The following is a 21515-nucleotide window of genomic DNA, read 5'->3' as shown; positions in this document are numbered from 1 at the left end:
TGCTTGAAATTTACAAACAACTTTAAATTTCAAGGAATAACTTCTCTGCTGTTGTTTTCTCAACTGCTCAGTCAGGTATAAATGCAAGAATAATTGCATAGTTTTGTTATTTTTTAAATCATACAGTATCTGCTTAAGAATTATTGCAGGACCACTTGCTTTAAAAGGCAAATCTAGAATTTTGTTTTCATTAGTTTCACAGAGCTTTTTCTGTTTATACTAAACTGTGAAAATAGTAAGCTTTTCATTAACTCCCTTTCTAATCCCACTACAGTATGATCATTTTGCATTTCCTCACTAATCCTGTATATATTCAGAGTATGTATGTAGGGACCCTGAGATTTGGGTTAAATTACTCAGGCAGTTTCCCTTTAGTATTTGGACACCTAAGGGTCCTTTAGTTAACTCAGGCAGCTATGTCCCTGGCTGGGTCCACATTAGTTCACAGAGTTTGTCCACTACGTGGAACTATGTGATAATATAAAGGGGTTTAACACCACGTGGTCTGGGTCTGTCCTGGGACTTTGCCTCACTGAGAAGTACTACAGGTCCAGGTCTGCCAGTGAAGTTAGTTAAGTGAGAGTTAGTGATTCCCTGGAGGGAATATTGCTGTTTGAAGCTATCCTATCATGTCTATGAAGTACCTTGATCACAAACAAAAATATAGTTCACTTGTAATTAATGTTCACTCACGTGTATTACCCAATTTCAGGCTGTGTAGCAGTATATAAACCAGAATAGGGATAGATACTTTTAGTATCCCTATTCTGGTCTATGAAGTACCTGTGAACTACTCCATTGCAACAGGTTTCCTTTAATAAACAAGTTTATGTTACAGCAAAGAAACTTGTCTGGCTGATTATCCTGCTGCATTGATCTACACCAGGTACCGGGAGTTGCAGGGAGTACACTGGCGGTACACTGGCGGTAGCCTGGTCACACACAGCCTTAATACACAGCAAAAGTACACTCAAGGGTTTGCTACATGTAAATTTTTCCTGGACCAATAATGTGAAGTAGTTAACAAAGCACTTCTTCTACTATTCATGTTGTCAAGGATATATATTAGTACACAATATTGTGTTTACACACCACCTTTGTTAGTTCCCCATAGGATGGGAAGATTAATAGAGAAGAAGCTCTCAAAGGGCAAACTACAAATTAAATTTTTATTAAATATTAAATTGATCTTACAAAAAATAGCCTGTTGGACTTATCTCTGTCCTTCAAACTCCCTGTTTCTCAACAGGTTTTGCACCCTCTAGCCCTCCTCTTCATAATCTAAAACCTTATATGTATATATGTATTATTTTAATTATAAAGCTCTACTTGTACATGCAGGGCTATATGTAAAAAAACATTGAACCCATTGTATATCTAGTAGAAATAAATCTAGAGTAAATAGACTTGCTCATTAATCATTGAAGTCATTTTAGGCTTGTGCGAATTTGATCCGTTTCATTTTGGCAAAAATTGGCCGCCAGTGAAATGTTGCCGACACCCAGTAAAGTCTATGGGTGTCAAAAAGTTTTTTGATGTGCGACGCCATACAAGTCTACGGGGTCATTTCCATGGCGAAATAAGGAGAAAAAATTTGCCCATCCCTACGTTTCACCACTCGTCCGTCAACTGACTGGTATAAATATATTCTGTAGAATGCTTTACTATAATAACTCTGGATCAGTGGCATAATAAATATCAGCCTTTCATGATTATGGCAATACTTATTCCGTGGCATCATAAGAAAGCTCTACTGGTTATGCAGTCAAGCTTGCATCATGCATAAAACAGTACTGTATCTAGTTAACTTTATACTCAATTCTCCAGAAATGTCTCATATCTGATGAATGTTTCCCTCTTAGCTAGATACGTTCTTGGCCTTGCTTTAGGTGATTTGGTATCTATTCCTCATTCATTAGAAAAGATAGCTTCAGGCCTTTGATAGTTGTTGTTCTTATAATGAAGAGTGCACTACTAGCTGTTGGTTTATCTTAACAGAGCTGCTTCTCAAAGTTATACATATTTATAAAGGCAAAGAATAGTCAATATAATCATGATTAAACAATGATTTTTGAGGCTTCACTTATTCAGAATCTTCATTAATTGACTTTGTTCCCTTCATTCATAGCACCTTCACTTTACAAATGTATCCTTTAATTGCACAGCATATAACTGACAGGTATGGGCAGGAGTTTATAACTTAGGTCTGCTCAGAGGTGCCTCTCTAATAAGGTCAGCAGCAAAAACATACCATTTCTGTAGCACAGGATTGGTAACTACTGTCATATAGTGTATGATTCATTAAAATAGTGCAGTTCAGCTCTAGAATAAGGGTTTTTGTAATTTGTATTAATTTTACACATGATAGTTGTGCATCAAATTCCCCTTTGAAATCTGCATAAAGCTGTTATAGCATTAGTTACCTGGAAATAATCTTTTAGATTGGGATTGACTTTTAAATGTGAAATGCCACCTGCTTTCCTCGTGCATGACTGAAAAACAAAAATATGGTAATATGAAGGTGCAGAAATACTAAAATCTTCTAAATCAAATGTGTTGTATAGTAACAGTAGGGCACACAGCTCTACTGGGCTTTATGCCAGTAAAGAGAAATCATATAAACGAGATAAAGAGTAACAGATATGTCTCCTTGTAAGGGTCACAAGCTTCTGAAACATTGCACATGTGGTGGTAATTATGTAATTAAATATTTTCATTAAACAGAAATTCTTGTGTATTGTCCTCCATGTTTATGGTTGTACTTACAAACGACTGAATTGTATCGCCCTATTGCACATTAATTTAAATAATAAAACACCTATATGTTATGTAATATTACTTTTACCTTCATAATAGCACATTGGTTTAACATCACTAGTTCACTGATAATATGGTTTTGCACTTTAAGGGGCAGATATATCAAGAGTGAGTTGTGTTTTCCCAAAAAATGCTAATTTTTCAAGGGCAGGCCCGGATTTGTGGAGAGGCCAACAAGGCTGGGCCTAGGGTGGCAGGATTTAAGGGGGCGGCATGATGCCCAACCACACCCACATAAACAATGGGTATGCACAGGTGATACAATCGTTTTAAATTTCCAGTTCGCCATGGAAAACTCAATTAAGTTGAGTTTTCGGGATGTTCACCCCAAACCTATGTGTTGAAAACTAGAAAACATTCTCAGCTAAACACAACAAAACACATGAAACAAAAGAGGTTTATGCAAGGCTTAGTACCAATTAATATGCCTAAGGAGAGAGTTAAAACATATATATGACAAGAAATTCAGCACTGCTATGATCTCTTACTGAGGTATATTATTCCAGCGAGAGGAAAAATAGCAAATAAGGATTCCAATAACATTGTGATCATTTTATTGTGATTATGTTTTTCTCTTGCTAAATAATAAGCTTCATGTCTTTTAACTGTACACTTTTTATGTCTTATTGCAGATATTCAATTGATCGCAATACTGATCTGGAGAGGTTTTTCAACATTGATGCCAACAGTGGGCTTATTACCATAGCAAAGCCTCTAGACAGAGAGACCAATGCTGTCCATAATATCACAGTATTAGCAATTGAGAGTCGTAAGTTTCCCTTTTTTTATGTCCCTTCTGGATTATAGTCACATGCTGGTTTTGAATTTTTTTTCTAGTTATAGCATTAGGAGGATTTATTTCATAACAATAATGTCTCATGCAGATAATTACTTGATTGCAATATAGACATCTGCAGCTTATCCCACAATAACATCTGTGTGACGTTATAGTATTATAAAAGGCCCAGAACCTTAGCACTTCCCATTTAACAGGGATACAATACATATGCTTGCCTAACTGGCACACATATTATACTGTATACTTTAGGCTTTTTTTGATAACCCAACAAATATCCCTGTGCATACCATAAACTCAGTTATTATACACTCATTGCTCAAGGATTCAAATACTACCTTTGTCATTTAATTCCCAGTTGCTGGTTGATTAATAGCAGAAATCCAGGTTGGCTATTTACCTTACTATTTAAGCCTACTATGCATATGTTGCACATCTACTCATCATAGTTCCTCTTATGTTTCAGCTGATATATTTAATTTATTACAGAATAATATTTTATGAAATATCAGTGGAAGAAACATGCAGCAGCCTGTAAATGTATGATCACCATAGTATATAGTAGTATTTGTTTTAATTTTGTAGCTTTTACTAAAAACATTGTAATACATAGGTGCCATTACCGTTTTTGAATCTAGTTCATATAGGGTACTTTGTAGAAGTTTAAGCTGAATAGGGAATGTTGCAGTTGTGTTTCTTCATCTAAGGTTCAAGAAATGAGAAAAAGACGACACACTAGTATAACTACTAGAGGGTAATACTTGAGTAAATAATGTAGTGCCAAGAATTTAGCTAAGATATGGATTATTAAGATATAGCCAGATCACACTGTACTGTTTTAATATTCTAAAAGAGATGGAAGCAATAACCTTATATATTGGGTCATGCTTGGAAACGTTTTGATGATTATAAGAACCGAATAGGGACATCTGAACATGCAGTGCTTCCTTGGGAGTCAGTCTTGAGCTAAATGCCAAGGAAGAAAAGCAATGACCTGCTCAGTAGACACAGAGATAAAGTCATACAATAAAAAACAATGTCTGGCCAAATTAAATAGCGACTTTGGAAAATTAAAAACGGCAAAAGTATGCCAAAGGGAATAATAACACGCTTGTATATTTTGACCTCTCGTTTTTTCTGGGTTTTTTTTTCTGTCAGAAAATCCTGCACAAATTGGCAAAGGATTTGTTGCAATACGCATTCTGGATATTAATGATAATGCACCTGAATTTGCAAATGAATATGAGACTACAGTTTGTGAGAATGCTTCCCCTGGAGAAGTAGGTTTTATTCCTTTGGTTTGTATTTATTTTTTAATCTTTTCAGAATCAAAATAGATGAATAGTTCACCATGTATAGCTAAATCACATTCATAGACCAATAGTCATGAGATCTTATGTGTTTTCACAAGAGAGCATAAAATAAGGCATGTGTTGCTTAAGGGTAAATGTAGATGTGCATGGATGTGCAGCTCCAGATCCTTAGCAAGGGGCTTACCAGAATAAACAATAAGGAATGTTTAAACAGATGCATCTGCCTCCATAATGGCCAGTGCAAATATACTGATTTTTGAGTTTCCTAGAGAATCCTAGGAAAATAATTTAACGTGGGAGGAATTTTTATAGAAAAGCAATAAAAACCACAACAATAACAGACCATAGAATCTTATGGTGACCAAAAAAATTACAATGCACTCAGATGCTGTTGATCTTTAAAGCACCCAGAAGTGTCCCTATAAAACAGCATATACTGTGTTTTGCACAATATAACTAAAATTGGAGCTATTATATCACATTCAATATACAAAATAAAATAAACAGCCACTGATTTTAATTTATTTGACACTTCTGTTGGATGCTCTTAACATTTGTCTGACACTTGTAAAATGGGATAAATTGTTACAATGATACTATAACTTTGCATGGGACTTTTCATTTGTTTTGTTAATGATGTCTTTACTTTTAAAAGGTTATTCAGGAAATACGCGCGGTTGATAAAGATGACCCATCAAGCGGCCATTGGTTTTATTTTACTTTGCCATCAGATGCAAGCAATGTCAATTTTACTTTGCAAGACAATAAGGGTAAGGAATTTGTAAAAGGCTGTACATGTATCAAAGAGGAAAACTTTTTGAAAAAAACTTAAAAGCCTGAGTTAGCATGTGAAATATATGCTAAAATATGGATATATATTTATGTAATTCTGTATGTAGTTTCACATATATAGCAGGACTTTCCTCCTTCTACATAGAAAATGGTGGTGAAAAGCCAAGCCTCAGCCTTGTATGCCATTATTCTAAGGATATTGGTGGGTATACTTACAGAAGTAGTTTTCATTTTGAAAACAAAGGTCTATGAAGTGACTGAATAATTAGCTGTCAGTCAGTAGGTAATGAAAGTATGGGTGTGTAGATGTGTAGATGCACGTTTGTTGTTTTTGTCTGAGCTGAGATCATTATACTTTAGTATAAGACCAAAATCATTTTGTGACAGGTATTGAAACCATGTCTTCTGCAACTGCAACTTGCATACAATTTTATAACAGTGCTAACTGTTGTGCAAGTTTACTACATTTCTACGCAAAATTTTAACTTGCAGCATATATACAAATATAAACTTGTCTTCTGTGCTTGCTGGTCCTATTTCAGCTGATCTAACTATACAATGTTTGCAAAACAATGCTAGGATTTCTAAAACAACTACCATATATACTTGAGTATAAGCCGAGTTTTTCAGCATCCAAAATGTGCTGAAAAAGTCTACCTCGGCTTATACTCGGGTCAGCGGGCAGTAGCTGAGATTGCAGTCACTTTTAATCATTCTTATACCAACAGTTCACTTGGGGAGAGACTGCAATATCCCACAATGCCCTCTGTTGGTTATATGAAAGAATAACAGTGCGCCCTCTGTTGGTTATATGAAAGAATAACAGTGCGCCCTCTGTTGATTATATGAAAGAATAACAGTGACTGCAAAATCACACAGTGCCATCTGTTGGTTATATGAAAGAATAACAGTGTGCCCTCTGTTGGTTATATGAAAGAATAACAGTGACTGCAATATCACACAGCTCCCTCTGTTAATTATATTAAAGAATAACAGTGACTGCAATATCACACAGCGCTCTCTGTTGGTTATATGAAGGATTAACAGTGATGGCAATATCACACAGCGCCCTCTGTTGGTTATATGAAGGATTAACAGTGATGGCAATATCACACAGCACCCTCTGCACATGGTAGTTGGACATTGGGACAATGCACACAATCTCTGTCACCATCAACTTTGCAAAGAAGTCCGGTTGATCGCTGGGGGAGTCGCTTTGGCAGAATGTTGGGAGACAGGGCTGTAGTTGTGTCTAGGCTTATACTAGAGTCAATAAGTTTTCCCAGTTTTCGTAGGTAAAATTAGGTACCTCGGCTTATACTCGGGTCAGCTTATACTCGAGTATATTAGAATGCATCTCTAGTTTACATGGAGGTAAAACTTTTCATTGTGGGTCAACTAGATCAAGACAAAATAAATATACAAAAGTGATGAGCAAATCTGTCCTGCTTTGCCAAAAAATTTGCAAAACCTTTGGTGTTTTTTGAGGTTTTTTTTTTTTGTGCAAAATACATTGAAGTAAATGGACATTTTTTTTAATTGCCATTTTTTTTAATTGCCATTTTTCCATAGCGTTTTTCACGTGTGTTTTTAATGGCAAAATGTTGTCACAGTTTTACAAAAGAAAATTGCTAGTGCTCAAAACGACAATTTTTCACAAATCCATGTCTGTTGAAAATTATACACTCATATTCTAAACTAATTGTAGATGTTGAGATTACTGTAACCTTGGATATTCTGCTTGTCCAGTAAGTAATCCAAGCCATTCTTCAAAGTCTTAACAAAATCTGTCATTGCAACATCACCCCACATGGCCACAACCTCACTATCCTTACAGTGAAGAACCATTTTAGCAGTTTCAAATAAAAGTTCCTCAAGTCTAAAAGGCCAGTCACTTGTTCTTTGATCTTTTCTACAGTATGTGTGGCTATCTATAATATACTTGTAAAAAGTAATCATGTCTCCTTGCAAGCACCTTTTTTCCACGGAAAACAACCCAAACTTTGAAAGTGTATCCTAATAGTTTAAAGAACTAAAACGTAACAAAGAAGTAGGCCAAGAAATGCAGTACATTATGTTTTGAGAGTCTACACCAGGCCAAAACAACCGCATCTATGCCTCTGAAGATGCCCTGAATAGTTACCCATCTTCTTTTTTGCTTATTCACAGGACATGTCCTGTGCTGCTGTCAGTTACTCGGGCTTAGGGGCCAAGCACATAGGATTTTAATAATCACCTGTGAAGCCTCATCTTTTATGACATGTAATTTGTGACAAATACTAACATTATCTTCTCAACAGCTGCCAGAGCACATTTAGCATATGCAGAGTCACTGACACTCTAAAGATGGCCTAACACTTGATAAAAGCCTTTGAAGGCCTGGATGATTACTGTTATAGAGATGCTGAACCTTTAGGCTAGTGCCATAAATTCAATTCCATTTTTCCATTCCTTTTAACAGTATAATGTCTCTGCACTCTTGCCAGCTCATAAATATCCTTCCTAAGCACTAGGGCCCAAACCTGCACTGCATAATAAAGTTGATGCCTTACAAGGTGATCTATAAAGAGGCAAAATCAAATTGTTATCTCTCGAGTTAATGCTTACATTTATGCAAGACAGTACTTTATTTACTTTACTATCCACTGAGTGACACTGACTAGAGCTGCACAGTTTGTTATCCACAAAAGACCCTGCACATCCTTATCAATTAAGGAGGTCCCCAACTACAATTTAGAATATAGTTAGCAGCTAGCTAGTTATTTATTTCTACCTTGTATTAACCTTGTATTTATCAGTATTGAACCTCAGTTGCCAATTTGCGGACCAGTTGTTGGATTTAATCAAATGTCTCTGCAAAGTGGCAACATCCCGCATGGAACCTGCAGGGGCATATGCATGAAAGTGTGAAATTAGAGATCACCACAGAAAAACGTACCCACTGTCTTTTCATTGTCATAGGATCTTAAGAAGAGTATTTATCAATGAGTGAAAGAAGTTAGAGTTCACCATTTGATAAATACACTTCTAAAAATCACATAGGAATGAAAAGAGGGTGAGTTTTTCAGTCATGAGCTCTAATTTTACACTTTCATGCATATGCCACTATTTTAGTTTTGCACAGTTTAGTATCATTGGAAAAAATAGAGACATTACTTGTAAATGCTAACCTCGAAAAGGTCATTAAAAACAAAAAATATATGTTCTTTTACAGAACATTTCACAAAGCCTTTGAACAAAGCACTGCATTTTTCTGATAAAAAAGACCTAGTATAATTTGCTAAATACATTTGCATAGCAGACCTTTAAGGCTTTGAAGAACCTTATACAACTGTAAATCTTAGAAGAACTAGAAAAATGCCTAATAAAATAAAACATTTATAAGCAACTTTGCAACATACATTCATTACACATTTTCTATGGATTTTAAGTTATTTGTAGATGTATTGCTATTGAAAGCAGTGTTTGTCTGTCCCTTTCTATTCACTGCCCTGATGGCTCAGACTGTTGAAACAATGGGCCAGATTCAATTTGGGAAGAAAAGGTTTTATCGAGTAAACAGTCATGGAAAAGATTCAATTTGAGATGCAATTCAATTCCAAAAACTTCTCTCACTGTTTATCACGTGAAAACTCTATTGACGTCTATGGGGAAAAAATGGAACTGAATTTGGAGAAAAGTTTTTTTCTCTTCAAATTATATCTCATGTGATAAACAGTGAGATATGTTTTTTCTGAAATGCATTGCATCTTAAATTGAATCCAGTCCTTTACTTTTTACATGATAAAACTTTTTCTTATTGAATTGAATCTGCGTAATTGTTTAAAAAGTAATAACCAGGCGCTAAGAAAATGCTGCTTTCAATAGCAATTGTTTTTGAAAAAGTTGTTTAGAAATGTTTTATTTTTTACATATTTTTTAGAAATTTATTACATTTATTTTTTAGAAATATGTTTTATGTTTTACATCTCTGAACTCATCTCTATATACTCACCCAATCGCTTACTATGCTCCTCTACTGACCTGCTACTCAACTCTTCTTTCATTACCTCCTCACATGCTTGCTTTGCAAGGGCTGCACCCCTCCTCTGGAACTCTCTCCCATGGTCTGTCCGACTTTCTCCCAACCCTTCTGCTTTCAAGAAATCTCAAAAACGCACTTCTTTCGAGAAGACTACCCTCACTCTGCTTAACTACCAAACGCAACACCACATACAATACCACATTTCTCACCCACTTAATCTGATCTTGCCCACTCCCACACTATTATTATAGTATTATTCCCTTCCATTTAGACTTTATGCCTATGCATAGGGCCTTCCTCACCTTTTTGTACCTGTATTGGTTGTAATGTTTGTTACTCCATATGTTCTATGTATGTAATTCATGTGATTTAGTTGTATAATCACATTTACTTTACAGTGCTACGCAATATGTTGGCGCTATATAAATACAAGTTAATAATAATAATAATAATAATATTAATAATAATAGTAATAATAATTTTATTAGGCAAATTTTTAATTTGGGGTTGACTTACTCTTTAAGCTCCAGGATATTCATTATAGTTAAAAGAGATACTATTTTTTTTGTACCAGAGCTAGACACAATCTAAGACTAGTGAGGGGTGAATCTGACCTATTTCACTTTGCAAACGGCAAAAAAAAATCACAAAACACATTGAAGTCAATGGGCTTTTTTTCAGGGCAACATTTTTACTACACATTAGAGTCTATAGGCATATTTTACTCATCCCTATCTAAGACACTTTAAAACCATGCCAAAATATTACCATTGTAATATATTGGATTTCACTCCTGAAAAGAAATGGTTACCATATTATATTGCCTAGATGCCAGCTTGTGTTCATCCTACACAATATGCTTCAGTAGCTTTAAACAAAATGCTGGAACCCCAAATAAAAAACATATGTGTATAAAGCACATTAACAAAACAGTTACATTTTTACAACTACAACTTTGTTGTTTAAGTGCAATAGGGTAGGTTTATTTTACTATAGCATTTAGAGATGAGGTAAATTGACACTTTAGATAAACTTGTCTCGTACTATTAAATGCCTTATGATCCATGATCTCATCATCCAGCCCCACTAACTACACATTGTCATGAGGGTAAAAGTTTAAATCAATCTACGGAGACAAAAGTCTCTAGTTTATTTTAATGTAATGCATAAGCAATGAAGCATGTTATAATTCAGTATTTCTAGGAGAAACATATATGGCTTTTTTGGTGTTGTTACACTACTTGCACAACAATTTTTTTGTTAGAAGGGATTCCAGCATTTTTTAATTAATCAGGGAATAGTGTCAAAGCAAATTCTGAAGCTTCTTATTTTTAATTTAATTTATTCAAAGAAATAAATTTGACAGTGTGCATTTATTTAATCAAAACCAAAATACCTTTTTTTAATGTGTTATTCGAACTGCTTAGCTAACCTTTCCAGTGCACTTTCTTTTTTCAGACAACTGTCTGCTCAGCCATATCATAAAGCAATGTCATGGTAACTGTTTTCAATGCTATCACAGATCAACGACAGTACATTACGTCTTCAAGGACATCATTCGAAAAAAACAAAAACACACAACTTCCTGTCTGCACATTCCGATTTGTGAGCTTCTGCCATACCCATGTGATATTTTGTAACTGCGATTCTCTCTCTCTGTAATATATATATATATATATATAGATTTGTATGAATATATATATATATAGAATATATATATATATATATATATATAAAAGAAACAGATCTGGTGCACAGCGATAACAAGAAACAACGCCTGTGTGCTGGTCCTATGTCCATAGTACAAGTATCAACGAAAAAATAGCCGCACCAACAGGACTTTCGTGAAAAACAAATAGTGTTTTTATTCAACGTTTCAGCCCCGTACTTGGGCCGTCCTCAGGAAGTGTAAATCCCTGTTCCCCAAACCCCACATTTAAACATTTACATATATATATATATATACATATATATTAAAACCAAAAGCACCAGGGTGCAGTTGCTTATTAACAAAATTACTGTAAACATTAGATCTTTTTGAAAGCCTTTATTCAAAAATGTTTTCAATACAAGACAAGACACTTATTCAAGACCCTTGATAGATTTTTCATTTGAGATTAATGTAGTGATCTTGGAATAAATATTTTTAAAATCTCTTTTAAATTAAGAATGTGTGCATATGTGTGTGTGCGCATTGTATATATACACTTGTATAGCTACTATACAGAATTCTTGAGACCTGAGGCTTTCAGTATCTTTCCATAAAATGAAACGCAACACTGAAGGTTAGTGGAAAATGTTTAAATCGATCAGAACTAACCAGCTGCTCTAAGAAATACATTTATCTTAAAAACCCTATGAAAATTACACTTGGCTTGTCCCTCACTCCCCACATTTTTAGGGTAGCAGACAGAAGCCAATCTGTGCTACCAGGGAATCCTGCCTCTTTATGAAGACATTTTCTCAGTCATTAAGAGGCAACCATTTGCCCCACAACAGAATTGTTTGTTCCCCAACACAGCTCCAGTTGCTCAACTCTCAGAGCAGAGCTTACTCTCAGACCACTCCTTTTTAACTATAGAGGCTTTTGAGGATAATATACCTTACATGTATACATTATACTGATTGAGAAGAAGATAGGTGATGAAAAATGAGGGGCATGAGTTGTGATTCTTGTTCTGTAATTATGGTCATTCATGGTTGACTAATACATTTATCAGATAAACAGTAGCAAAAATACCTTGTACAATAATAATTGACATCCATGGGTGCCTTACAGCCAAACAAGCAATGATAGAAAAACCTTTTTTATCCTTACGTAGCCCTTTACAGATTTAGTACAGCCATATATTGGCTGGTAGTGATGGGCGAATTTATTCGGCAGGTGCAAATTTGCAGCGAATTCCCACGTTTTGCGGATGCCGGCATCCAAAACGAGATGCCGGCGGCATTTCGTGAATTTTTCGCTGTTTCGCTGGAAATTCAGAAAATTTTCAGCGAAGCAAAGTGGGACAAATTCGTCCACATCCCTGTTGGCTGGACTAAAACCATGAATCGAGATTTTTTTTTTACTTTTTTGTCAAAGATGTATATCACTTGCTCAAAATCAATTAAGGCTATCTACAGTCCAAAAATACTATGTAGATGTATATTTGCACCCTTACCGGATTAAAGTCACTGTCCGGGTACAATGTTTGCCATTGACTTGAGAAAGGCCCTAATGTGGGCCGAAACGTTGGATAGGTATTAAATAAACACATTTATTGTTCATGGAAATGGAGTGCTGGTCCTTCATTTAAGAGATATATATATAGATAGATAGATGATAGATAGATAGATAGATAGATAGATAGATAGATACACACATATACACAGTATTTTTGGACTATAGATGGTCTTAATTGATTTTGGGCAAGTGAAGTACACCACTGACAAAAAAGTGAAAAAATCGAGAGCAGTGAGAAATTACCTTTCTCTCAAATCTCCTTTCATTGAAGAGTTGCAATATGACATTTTCCTGACATTGCTACATGCCTAGCTGACAGATATTTTAATACAGCAAAATGAAATTTGTATTATGGATTATATAAACAACATCTAGATGCTAATTTGCTTTTAAATCTTTTGCTGGAGTGACTATAAAATCTACTGCATCTACTGTCTAGCAGTAGACTGAATTAGATGTGACTGATATACAACATTTACTTATTTGATCAACTATTTTCACATGCAGATATTGATTTCCTGATTTGCAGCTGCCTTTGGGACAAAGTGAAAATTAAGGTGCCTAGTTCTCAATAGAATACAAAGTCAACATTTAAAAAAAAGAACCATAATGCACTGTTCATATTTATCTGTTGTCCTGCTAAAAGTGATTTATACTATATTGAAAATTATATCTAACAAATGATATATTCATTTGCAGATAACACAGCTTCGGTCATAACAAGAAGAGGTGGCTTTCGGAGGCAAGAACAGTCTGTCTTTATTTTGCCCATTGTGATTGTGGACAGTGGATCTCCTTCTCTCAGCAGTACAAATACCCTTACGATTAGAGTTTGTGATTGTGATGCAGATGGTTTGGCCCAGTCTTGCAATGCTGAAGCATACACACTACCTGCTGGTTTAAGCACTGGGGCTCTGATTGCAATCTTAGCTTGTGTCCTGACATTACTTGGTAAGTTTCCTGACTTATTTCAGAAACATACAGCAAAACAATCAGAATGGACCTTATATCCACTGGCATATAACAATGGGAATGTAGAAAAAGTAATATTACAGCATCTTTCCTGTTTCACCAATAGCAAAAAGGCAAGGCTTCCTAAAATGGTGCCTTGATTTAACAACAGCAAGTGAATAATGTTATGTATCACTACAGCTAAGCTAAGTATATTTTAGTTTTGTGCTGTATATTTCATGAAAATGGAAAAAAAATAATTTTATTAATTTTGTTGACCTCACCATACAAAATGCTGTTATTTTTCTCTCTGCTATAATTCAGTTTAAACATAGTTTAATCAAAGACTACCATGATAAATCTTTAAAAAATAATAAGCGAGGGGCATGGACCACTCACTGCAATGCCTTGAACACTTGGCATAGTATCCATTTATTTCTTGGTGGCAAAGGCCTTTTGGTGCACTCACAACGTTTTCATTTGTAAAAGTCTACCTTCAAGCTTTAGTATTGAGATTGAAAGATGAAACTGTTGCTGCCTTCAGTACAAACTATATCAAAATCCAAGAAATGCTTTGAGGTTCTGGGATTAAATGGATCTCTTGACATTTCTTTCAGACCTAAGGTCAGGAAGAAAAAAAAGGAAGCAGAATCCAAGCTGTTTGGTGATTATTATCACGCAGGGCTGTATAAAAAGGACACAACTGCTTTATTTTCATTAATATTAATACACAAGTCTGTATTTTAACCTTACAGTACTTAAAGCTGTAATAGAGGAACCTTGTGACCATATGTTGGTCCTATAAAATGTGTCCTACTACTAGTGATGGGTGAATTTGCGGCATTTCGCTTCACCGAAAAATTTGCGAAACGGCATCCCGTTTTTTTTACACCGGCGCCCGTTTTTTACGTCGGCGTCCGTTTTTTTTTAAATTTTTTTTTTTTGACGCCGGCTAATTTTTGCCCCAAATTTTCATGGGCGTTTCGAATTTATTCGTTGGCGTCGAATCGCGCAAATTCGCCGCAAATTCGTGCCTGGCGAATAAATTCGCTCATCACTACCTACTACTGTTACCATCTGCTCTTGTTTGATCACATGGGAATAATAAAAAAAATAGATAAGGTGGTTACCAACCTTGTTTTGAAAAACACTGCTCAACAGACAGAATGGATTCTTTTTGCGCATTTTGCGGAACTGAAAATATTTACGCGCACAAACACACATTGCACATATGACACATATTAAGAATTTAGTTGCTGTCATTATACTTACTCACAGCATCTTACACTGAATATATAAAAGCTGGGAATTTGTAAATTGGTTAGACCATTTTTAATTTACTGCTTAATAAAAATACTAATACAGTAAATTCAAATAAAAAAGTAGCCCCTTTCTGTCTTATGTTATAAGGAGAATTTAAGGAGAACTACATTTATTTTGAAATTATAGGGCTTTGCAGACACTCTCCTCCCACTCTACAACCCAACATTCTGCGCCCCTCCCCAAATACAGACTTTCTCCTGTAGTAACTTATCATAAAAAGCAGAGCTGTGTGGCAGGGTTGGCAGTTGTCATGGCTCACTTCCTTACTTCTGTTTCCTGGTGATTATTGACAATGACAAACAGGAATGTAGAAAATGCAGTTGTGGAAAGGGCCATATGATTTAAAATTACTTTAGTTATCCTTTAAGTGTATGATATCAATAAATCAGTTTGTTGTATAAAATGGGCCCTTGTTACCAATTGTTAGGGATGGGCGAATTTGACCCGTTTTGTTTTGCCAAAAATCTGCCGCCAGTGAAATGTCACAGACGCCCATTAAAGTGGTGTAAAAAAAATAGTCGAAATTTTTTCATGCGCGTCTTTTTTTTTTTTTTTGACGCACGCCGCCATACAAGTCTATGGGCGTCATTTTTTCGGCGAAACGAGGTGAAAAAATTCGCCCATCCCTACCAACTGTTCCTTATCAATGTGCTGTTTTCCTCTGTGAAATATATAACACCACTATAATTTCACAATACAGAATATTCGCAATATGCCACACACTTGCTTTTCTGTTTCTCTGTTTAACATACTTTTTTAAAAGAATAAATCCCATAACTGTCTTGAAACTAACTTAAAATACAAATCTTGATGTGTTATAAGAAAATAATTGGCTATTCTTTCATGGAAACTTGCCCTTCATTTTGTAATTGATACTGCCTTTACTTGTTTAGACAATAAAAACATTTAAATGTCATTTTAAAGGTCAGGTTTTTTCCGTCCTTAAAGCTTATCTGAAAACTTTTATTAATATGCCTGAAACCATTTTCTCCATTGTTTAATTTTAAATTATACTACTGTGTACATTACATTTCAAGGAAGAACTAAGGCTTATCTAGCAATATTTTAAATTTTCAAGACGTCTACTAATAGATTGATCATTAGAGGGAAGCCTACTAGCTACTACATGACAAGCAATTTATTGCTTGTTATATTTGTCAGGGGAGGCTGCAGGGAAAAACATTTTTCACCCTATTATGGAAGAAAAGTCCTAATTTTAAAGGTTTTTCCCTATAGGCTCAACTACAGAAAATATATTTCAAAATGAAAGTAAGTAAATTACATTAATTACAATTAATTACATTAATTTATCTTGCAGTGAGTAAAATTAATGTAGGCATTAAACAGTTCTTTAGTTTTGGGTAATCCATGTGCAAATGCAAGCAGCATAAAATACCATAAATATAAGTAACACAAATACCACAATAAAATAAATGCATGACTGAATGCAGTCTTTCTTAACAATTTATATATATTATATAGTGAATAAAGTACCCCCTCTTGTAAAATATAAGGATATTATAAGTTACCGAGGAGTTTCATGACCCTATAAAAACACGAGGCCGAAGGCCGAGTGTTTTTATACAGGTCATGGAACTCCGAGGTAACTTATAATATCCTCATATTTTACAACTGGGGGTACTTTATTTATTATAATACACAAATTTTAGTGAGTCATGTGACAGAAATTACATCACTACTCACCGTTTATAACTGATGACATCACTACTCACCGTTTATAAGGATATAATTTACAAGATATTCATGGCTTTTGTGTATTATATATAGTTATACAATTTATTGTTTTGAAAACGGCAATAATCAAAACAACATTTTCTTTTGGCAGCCACTATCTGTATCTGAATGGAAAATATACAGACACTTGATGCTGGGGGTACTGCTTGGGACTGCACAAGAAGGTCATATTGATGACCCACTTAAAGGGGATGAAAGGCCTATTTTTTTAAATCCTATTTTAGGTCCAAAACTTCAATACAATCAACTTATTAATTTTGCACAATTTTAAAGAAAAAAACAATCATTTAATCGTTCGATCAAACAATTTTTTATTTGACCGCAGGATTGCCAAATTTGCTGAAAAAACTTCAAATTCGATATTCGAATTCAAACTTTTTTTAATTCAATGGTGGAATTTTGAAGTTTTTTGTGCTTCGAAATTCAACCCTTGATAAATCTGCCCCTAAGAGAGCAGTATTTTGTATTGATTGTTTTCATTCACACATTCAAACATATATTTATCTTTTAATGAAATTGTCAAAGTGTTGTGCATTAATTAATAAACTTTTTTTATGCTAATATTGAATGATTTTATATTTCAGTGCTCGTTCTTCTAATTGTTACAATGAGAAGACGGAAAAAGGAACCGCTAATATTTGACGAAGAAAGGGATGTCCGAGAGAATATTGTAAGATATGATGATGAGGGGGGTGGCGAAGAAGACACTGAAGCATTTGACATGGCTGCATTAAGAAATCTCAATATTCGAGATAGTAAAACAAGGAGGGATGTGACTCCAGAAATCCAGTTCTTGAGCCGACCGTCCATTAGAAGTGCACCAGACAATGTCATTTTCAGGGAATTTATCTGGGAGAGATTGAAGGAAGCGGATGTGGATCCATGTGCACCACCTTATGACTCCCTGCAAACATATGCATTTGAAGGAAATGGATCAGTAGCAGAATCTCTAAGTTCTCTAGAGTCAAAAAGCTCAAACTCTGAACAAAATTATGATTATTTGAGTGACTGGGGTCCTCGATTCAAAAGACTTGCAGATATGTATGGCACTGCTGAGGACAACTTGTATTCATAGCATTAGAACATCTTCTGTATATGACTGCACTGCAGATAAACTCAGTATTGACTAATGCGTATATATGTACATTTGTCTAACATTCTAGAATTTTAATTTATAAATCTTTTCTTTATCACTAATGATCTATGGACTCCACTGATCAGGCATCCTTTTATAAATTCAAACCAAGTGTAAATACTACCAAAATGTTTATTTTTGAATCTGTAGAAACGGCTAATTCAGATTTTATTAGTGATCAGTAAATTTAGGGGCTGATTTTGGTAGCTGGGAATTAATGTTTCACATTAGAGCATTTGAAATATGTAGTGTGCTTAAAGAATGTTATTACCTTATACTTTGCTGGAAAATTACTTTCCAGTATAACTCCTGGAACAAATAAATCCCCTGCAAGATAAGTATGTTGCTTGCTGTTGGAGCAAAAGGACACATTCTTGTATGTTTAAACACCTGCTGCTCATAAACAAAATAGGCTTGTGCTATAAAAGCAAATTGAGCTTTTAGAAACACAGTCTAGTAATTTTGAATTATTTATATTCAATTAGGATATATAAGCTTATACAGAAGCTTTGCAGACACTATAACATTTATTTACATTTTTAAAGCAAGCTCTTACTCCATTGACTATACTTAAGCCTAAGTTTGTACTATTGATGGTATTTTCTATAAGAAACAAAGTACAGGTATAGGGTCCCTTATCTGGAAACCTGTTATGCAGAATGGAAGGCCATCTACAGTCTGTTTTAGCAAATAGTTATAATTTTAAAAAGTGGTTTCTTTTTCTCTTTAATAAAAACATGGTGCCTTGTACTTGACCCTAACTAAGCTGCATGATTCCGTATTGGTAGAAAAACAAGCCTATTACATTTATTATAATGTTCAAATTATTTTAGCAGACTTAAAGTCTGGTGATCCAAATTATGGAAAGATCCCTTACCTATAAACTCCAGGTTCTGAGCATTGGCGATAACAAATCCTATACCTGTAACAACTTATTTGTTATCCATATTACAAAATAAACCTGGCATCAATAACAATTTAAAATATCAATACTCACCTTTTTGAATATGAATTAAATGACTATTGCTTCTGCTGAAAATACATTTTGCCTGCTGTTTTAATCACCAAATTGTCCATGGTTTTAATTATGATATGATATTTAAGATACACAATGTTTGGTTGTGAGAGTTAAATAGATTGTAAATATACAGCTCATTCCTTCCCATGATTCTGCCTGTTTTGTTAGCTGTTTTGTGGGATTATCTGTCCATAGTCAATTTTTATCACAAGGACCAAACATGGAGTAGCTTCAGTTACCCTGTGTGTACTGTTAGCTCAAGAACTAACAAAAACAATATATTGTTCATGAGTAAAACAATTCAAACAAAAAATAATCCTACTCATTGAACTCATGTTGGATGAGGTGGTATAAAGTTATGTGTACAAGGCATTAAGAAATAGAGAAATTCTCTCAAAAACAATGGTAATCCTCCAATAGCAGGTTTGTGCGTTTAGAAGAATATGGTGAGGCACCCAACATATTTTTTATAAATATTTTTGCAAACATATTCCACAGCAATGTGCAATAGAAGAATGTATACATTTAAAACACAAATAACGCAAAAACACTGACCAATTCAGAAGGTAAAGATGACCTTGTTTATTATTATTAAGGCTTACATTATATACGAAGAAAGGGTATAAGGCACAAATGGAGTAAATATGTATAATGTTTGCTATAGGTCTAGTCACCTATAGCAACCAATAAGCAGGAGCATTTACTGGTCACCTGTTGGTTGCTATGTGTTACTTAAACTAGGCAAGCTTCATGTTCTTTTTTTACATGCTATTGTTAGTTTAGGGGTTGAACAAATCAGGAATAAGTGAGAGATGTGGCATGGAGTATTGCAGATAACAGGGGACAGAGGTTGGCTAAGGAATACTAAGCTACAGCAAGGTGTAAATTAGATGAAATGTGGAAGGGATTTCCAGAGAGGGGGATAAGATGTGTGAGTGAAGAAACATTTAGTGAAGTGTTTTGATAAGTAGATTGTGAACATTTGAAGATATGCTTAGAGTTGTTGGGCATGGCAGGGTCATTGGCTGTTTAAGTTTGTCAGCTGCAGTTGTTATGGTCTAAAGTGCTCAATGTCTCTGGGTATGTCGGTCAACCAATAAAGAGTTGCAATAGCCAATTTGTGCCATGATAAAAGAGGAATTTAGAATCATAGATAACCCAAGGAGCCAAGCTTGGGATGAAGGGGTTATATTGGTTTCAGATTCATTAATTGTAATATAGTTTTCAGGGATGTAATTGGATGCTACATGACATCCCATATGTTCAAGAATATTGCCCTCAATTAGCTTATGCCATCTTGCTTACGTTTCATTTCAGTCAATAATACATTAAGTTAATTAGAAACACCTTCTGTTCGTCTCATGCTATTCCCATTTCATAAATAAACTAAAAACCTTTTAAAAAAGTGATTTGTGTATACATTTATAAAGTGAGCACAAAAAGGATGAAGGTACACAGATTCCTCTAGGTGGGCCAGACAATTCTCCACAATGCCATAGCAATTCATTAGCTCAGTACAAGGAAGACTTTGGCTTGGAGAAGCTTTTGTGGAACTGATGAGCACCATTGATTCATGGTTTAAGTTACAGGGGCACATTTACTTAGCTCGAGTGAAGGATTAGAATGAAAAAAACTTCGAATTTCGAAGTTTTTTTTTGGCTACTTCTACCATCGAGTTGGCTACTTTGACCTTCGACTACGACTTTGGATCGAACGATTCAAACTAAAAATCGTTCGACTATTCGATAGTTGAAGTACTGTCTCTTTAAAAAAAACTTTGACTACCTACTTCGCCACCTAAAATCTACCTAGCACCAATGTTAGCCTATGGGGACCTTCCCCATAAGCTTTCTAAGCTTTTTTTTAAATTGAAGGAAAATCCTTCGATCGATGGATTAAAATCCTTTGAATCGTTTGATTCGAAAGATTTAATCGTTCGGTCGAACGATTTAACCTTCGATCTTTCAATCTAAGCATTTGCGGTAAATCCTTCGACTTCGATAATCGAAGTCTAAGGATTTTACTTCGAGGGTTGAATATCGAGGGTTAATTAACCCTCGCTATTCGACCAATAGTAAATGTGCCGCACAGTGTTCATAAAAAATTTTAATGTTGTACTAGCAACTGTGAGATTTACAAAAGGAAATGCTATTTCTTTGGATAACATGATCTGAACATCAGCCAAAAAGCTTACATTTTAGAGTAATGAAAAGATTACACAAGCTTTGGGAAAATTGTTTAGTCTGCCATGGGTAGAAATGGGTACCAAACAAGGACAGATAGATTGGGCAAAAAAATACCTTGAAAATACCTTGGATGAAAATGCTATGTGTGAAAAACAGAAGTAGATAGTTGGATCACAATA

The 21515-nt window shown here is 34.8% G+C and overlaps 1 protein-coding gene across 1 annotated transcript in view; it reads left to right on the top strand.

Moving 5' to 3' along the window:
- LOC108719176 (cadherin-7) overlaps positions 1 to 20808 on the top strand; it is a 125099-nt gene extending 104291 nt beyond the window's left edge. The window contains exons 8-12 of the mRNA XM_018267855.2: positions 3450 to 3586; positions 4772 to 4893; positions 5582 to 5696; positions 13668 to 13919; positions 17582 to 20808. Coding sequence (XP_018123344.1) covers positions 3450 to 3586; positions 4772 to 4893; positions 5582 to 5696; positions 13668 to 13919; positions 17582 to 18072 — 1117 coding nt within the window. The 3' untranslated portion in view covers positions 18073 to 20808. The remainder of the gene's footprint in view (positions 1 to 3449; positions 3587 to 4771; positions 4894 to 5581; positions 5697 to 13667; positions 13920 to 17581) is intronic.
- Positions 20809 to 21515: the final 707 nt, after the last annotated feature.

The sequence above is a fragment of the Xenopus laevis genome, chromosome 6L (assembly GCF_017654675.1).
Source record: "Xenopus laevis strain J_2021 chromosome 6L, Xenopus_laevis_v10.1, whole genome shotgun sequence".
Classification (NCBI taxonomy): Eukaryota; Metazoa; Chordata; class Amphibia; order Anura; family Pipidae; genus Xenopus; species Xenopus laevis.
This window is presented reverse-complemented; position numbering and strand designations above follow the sequence as displayed.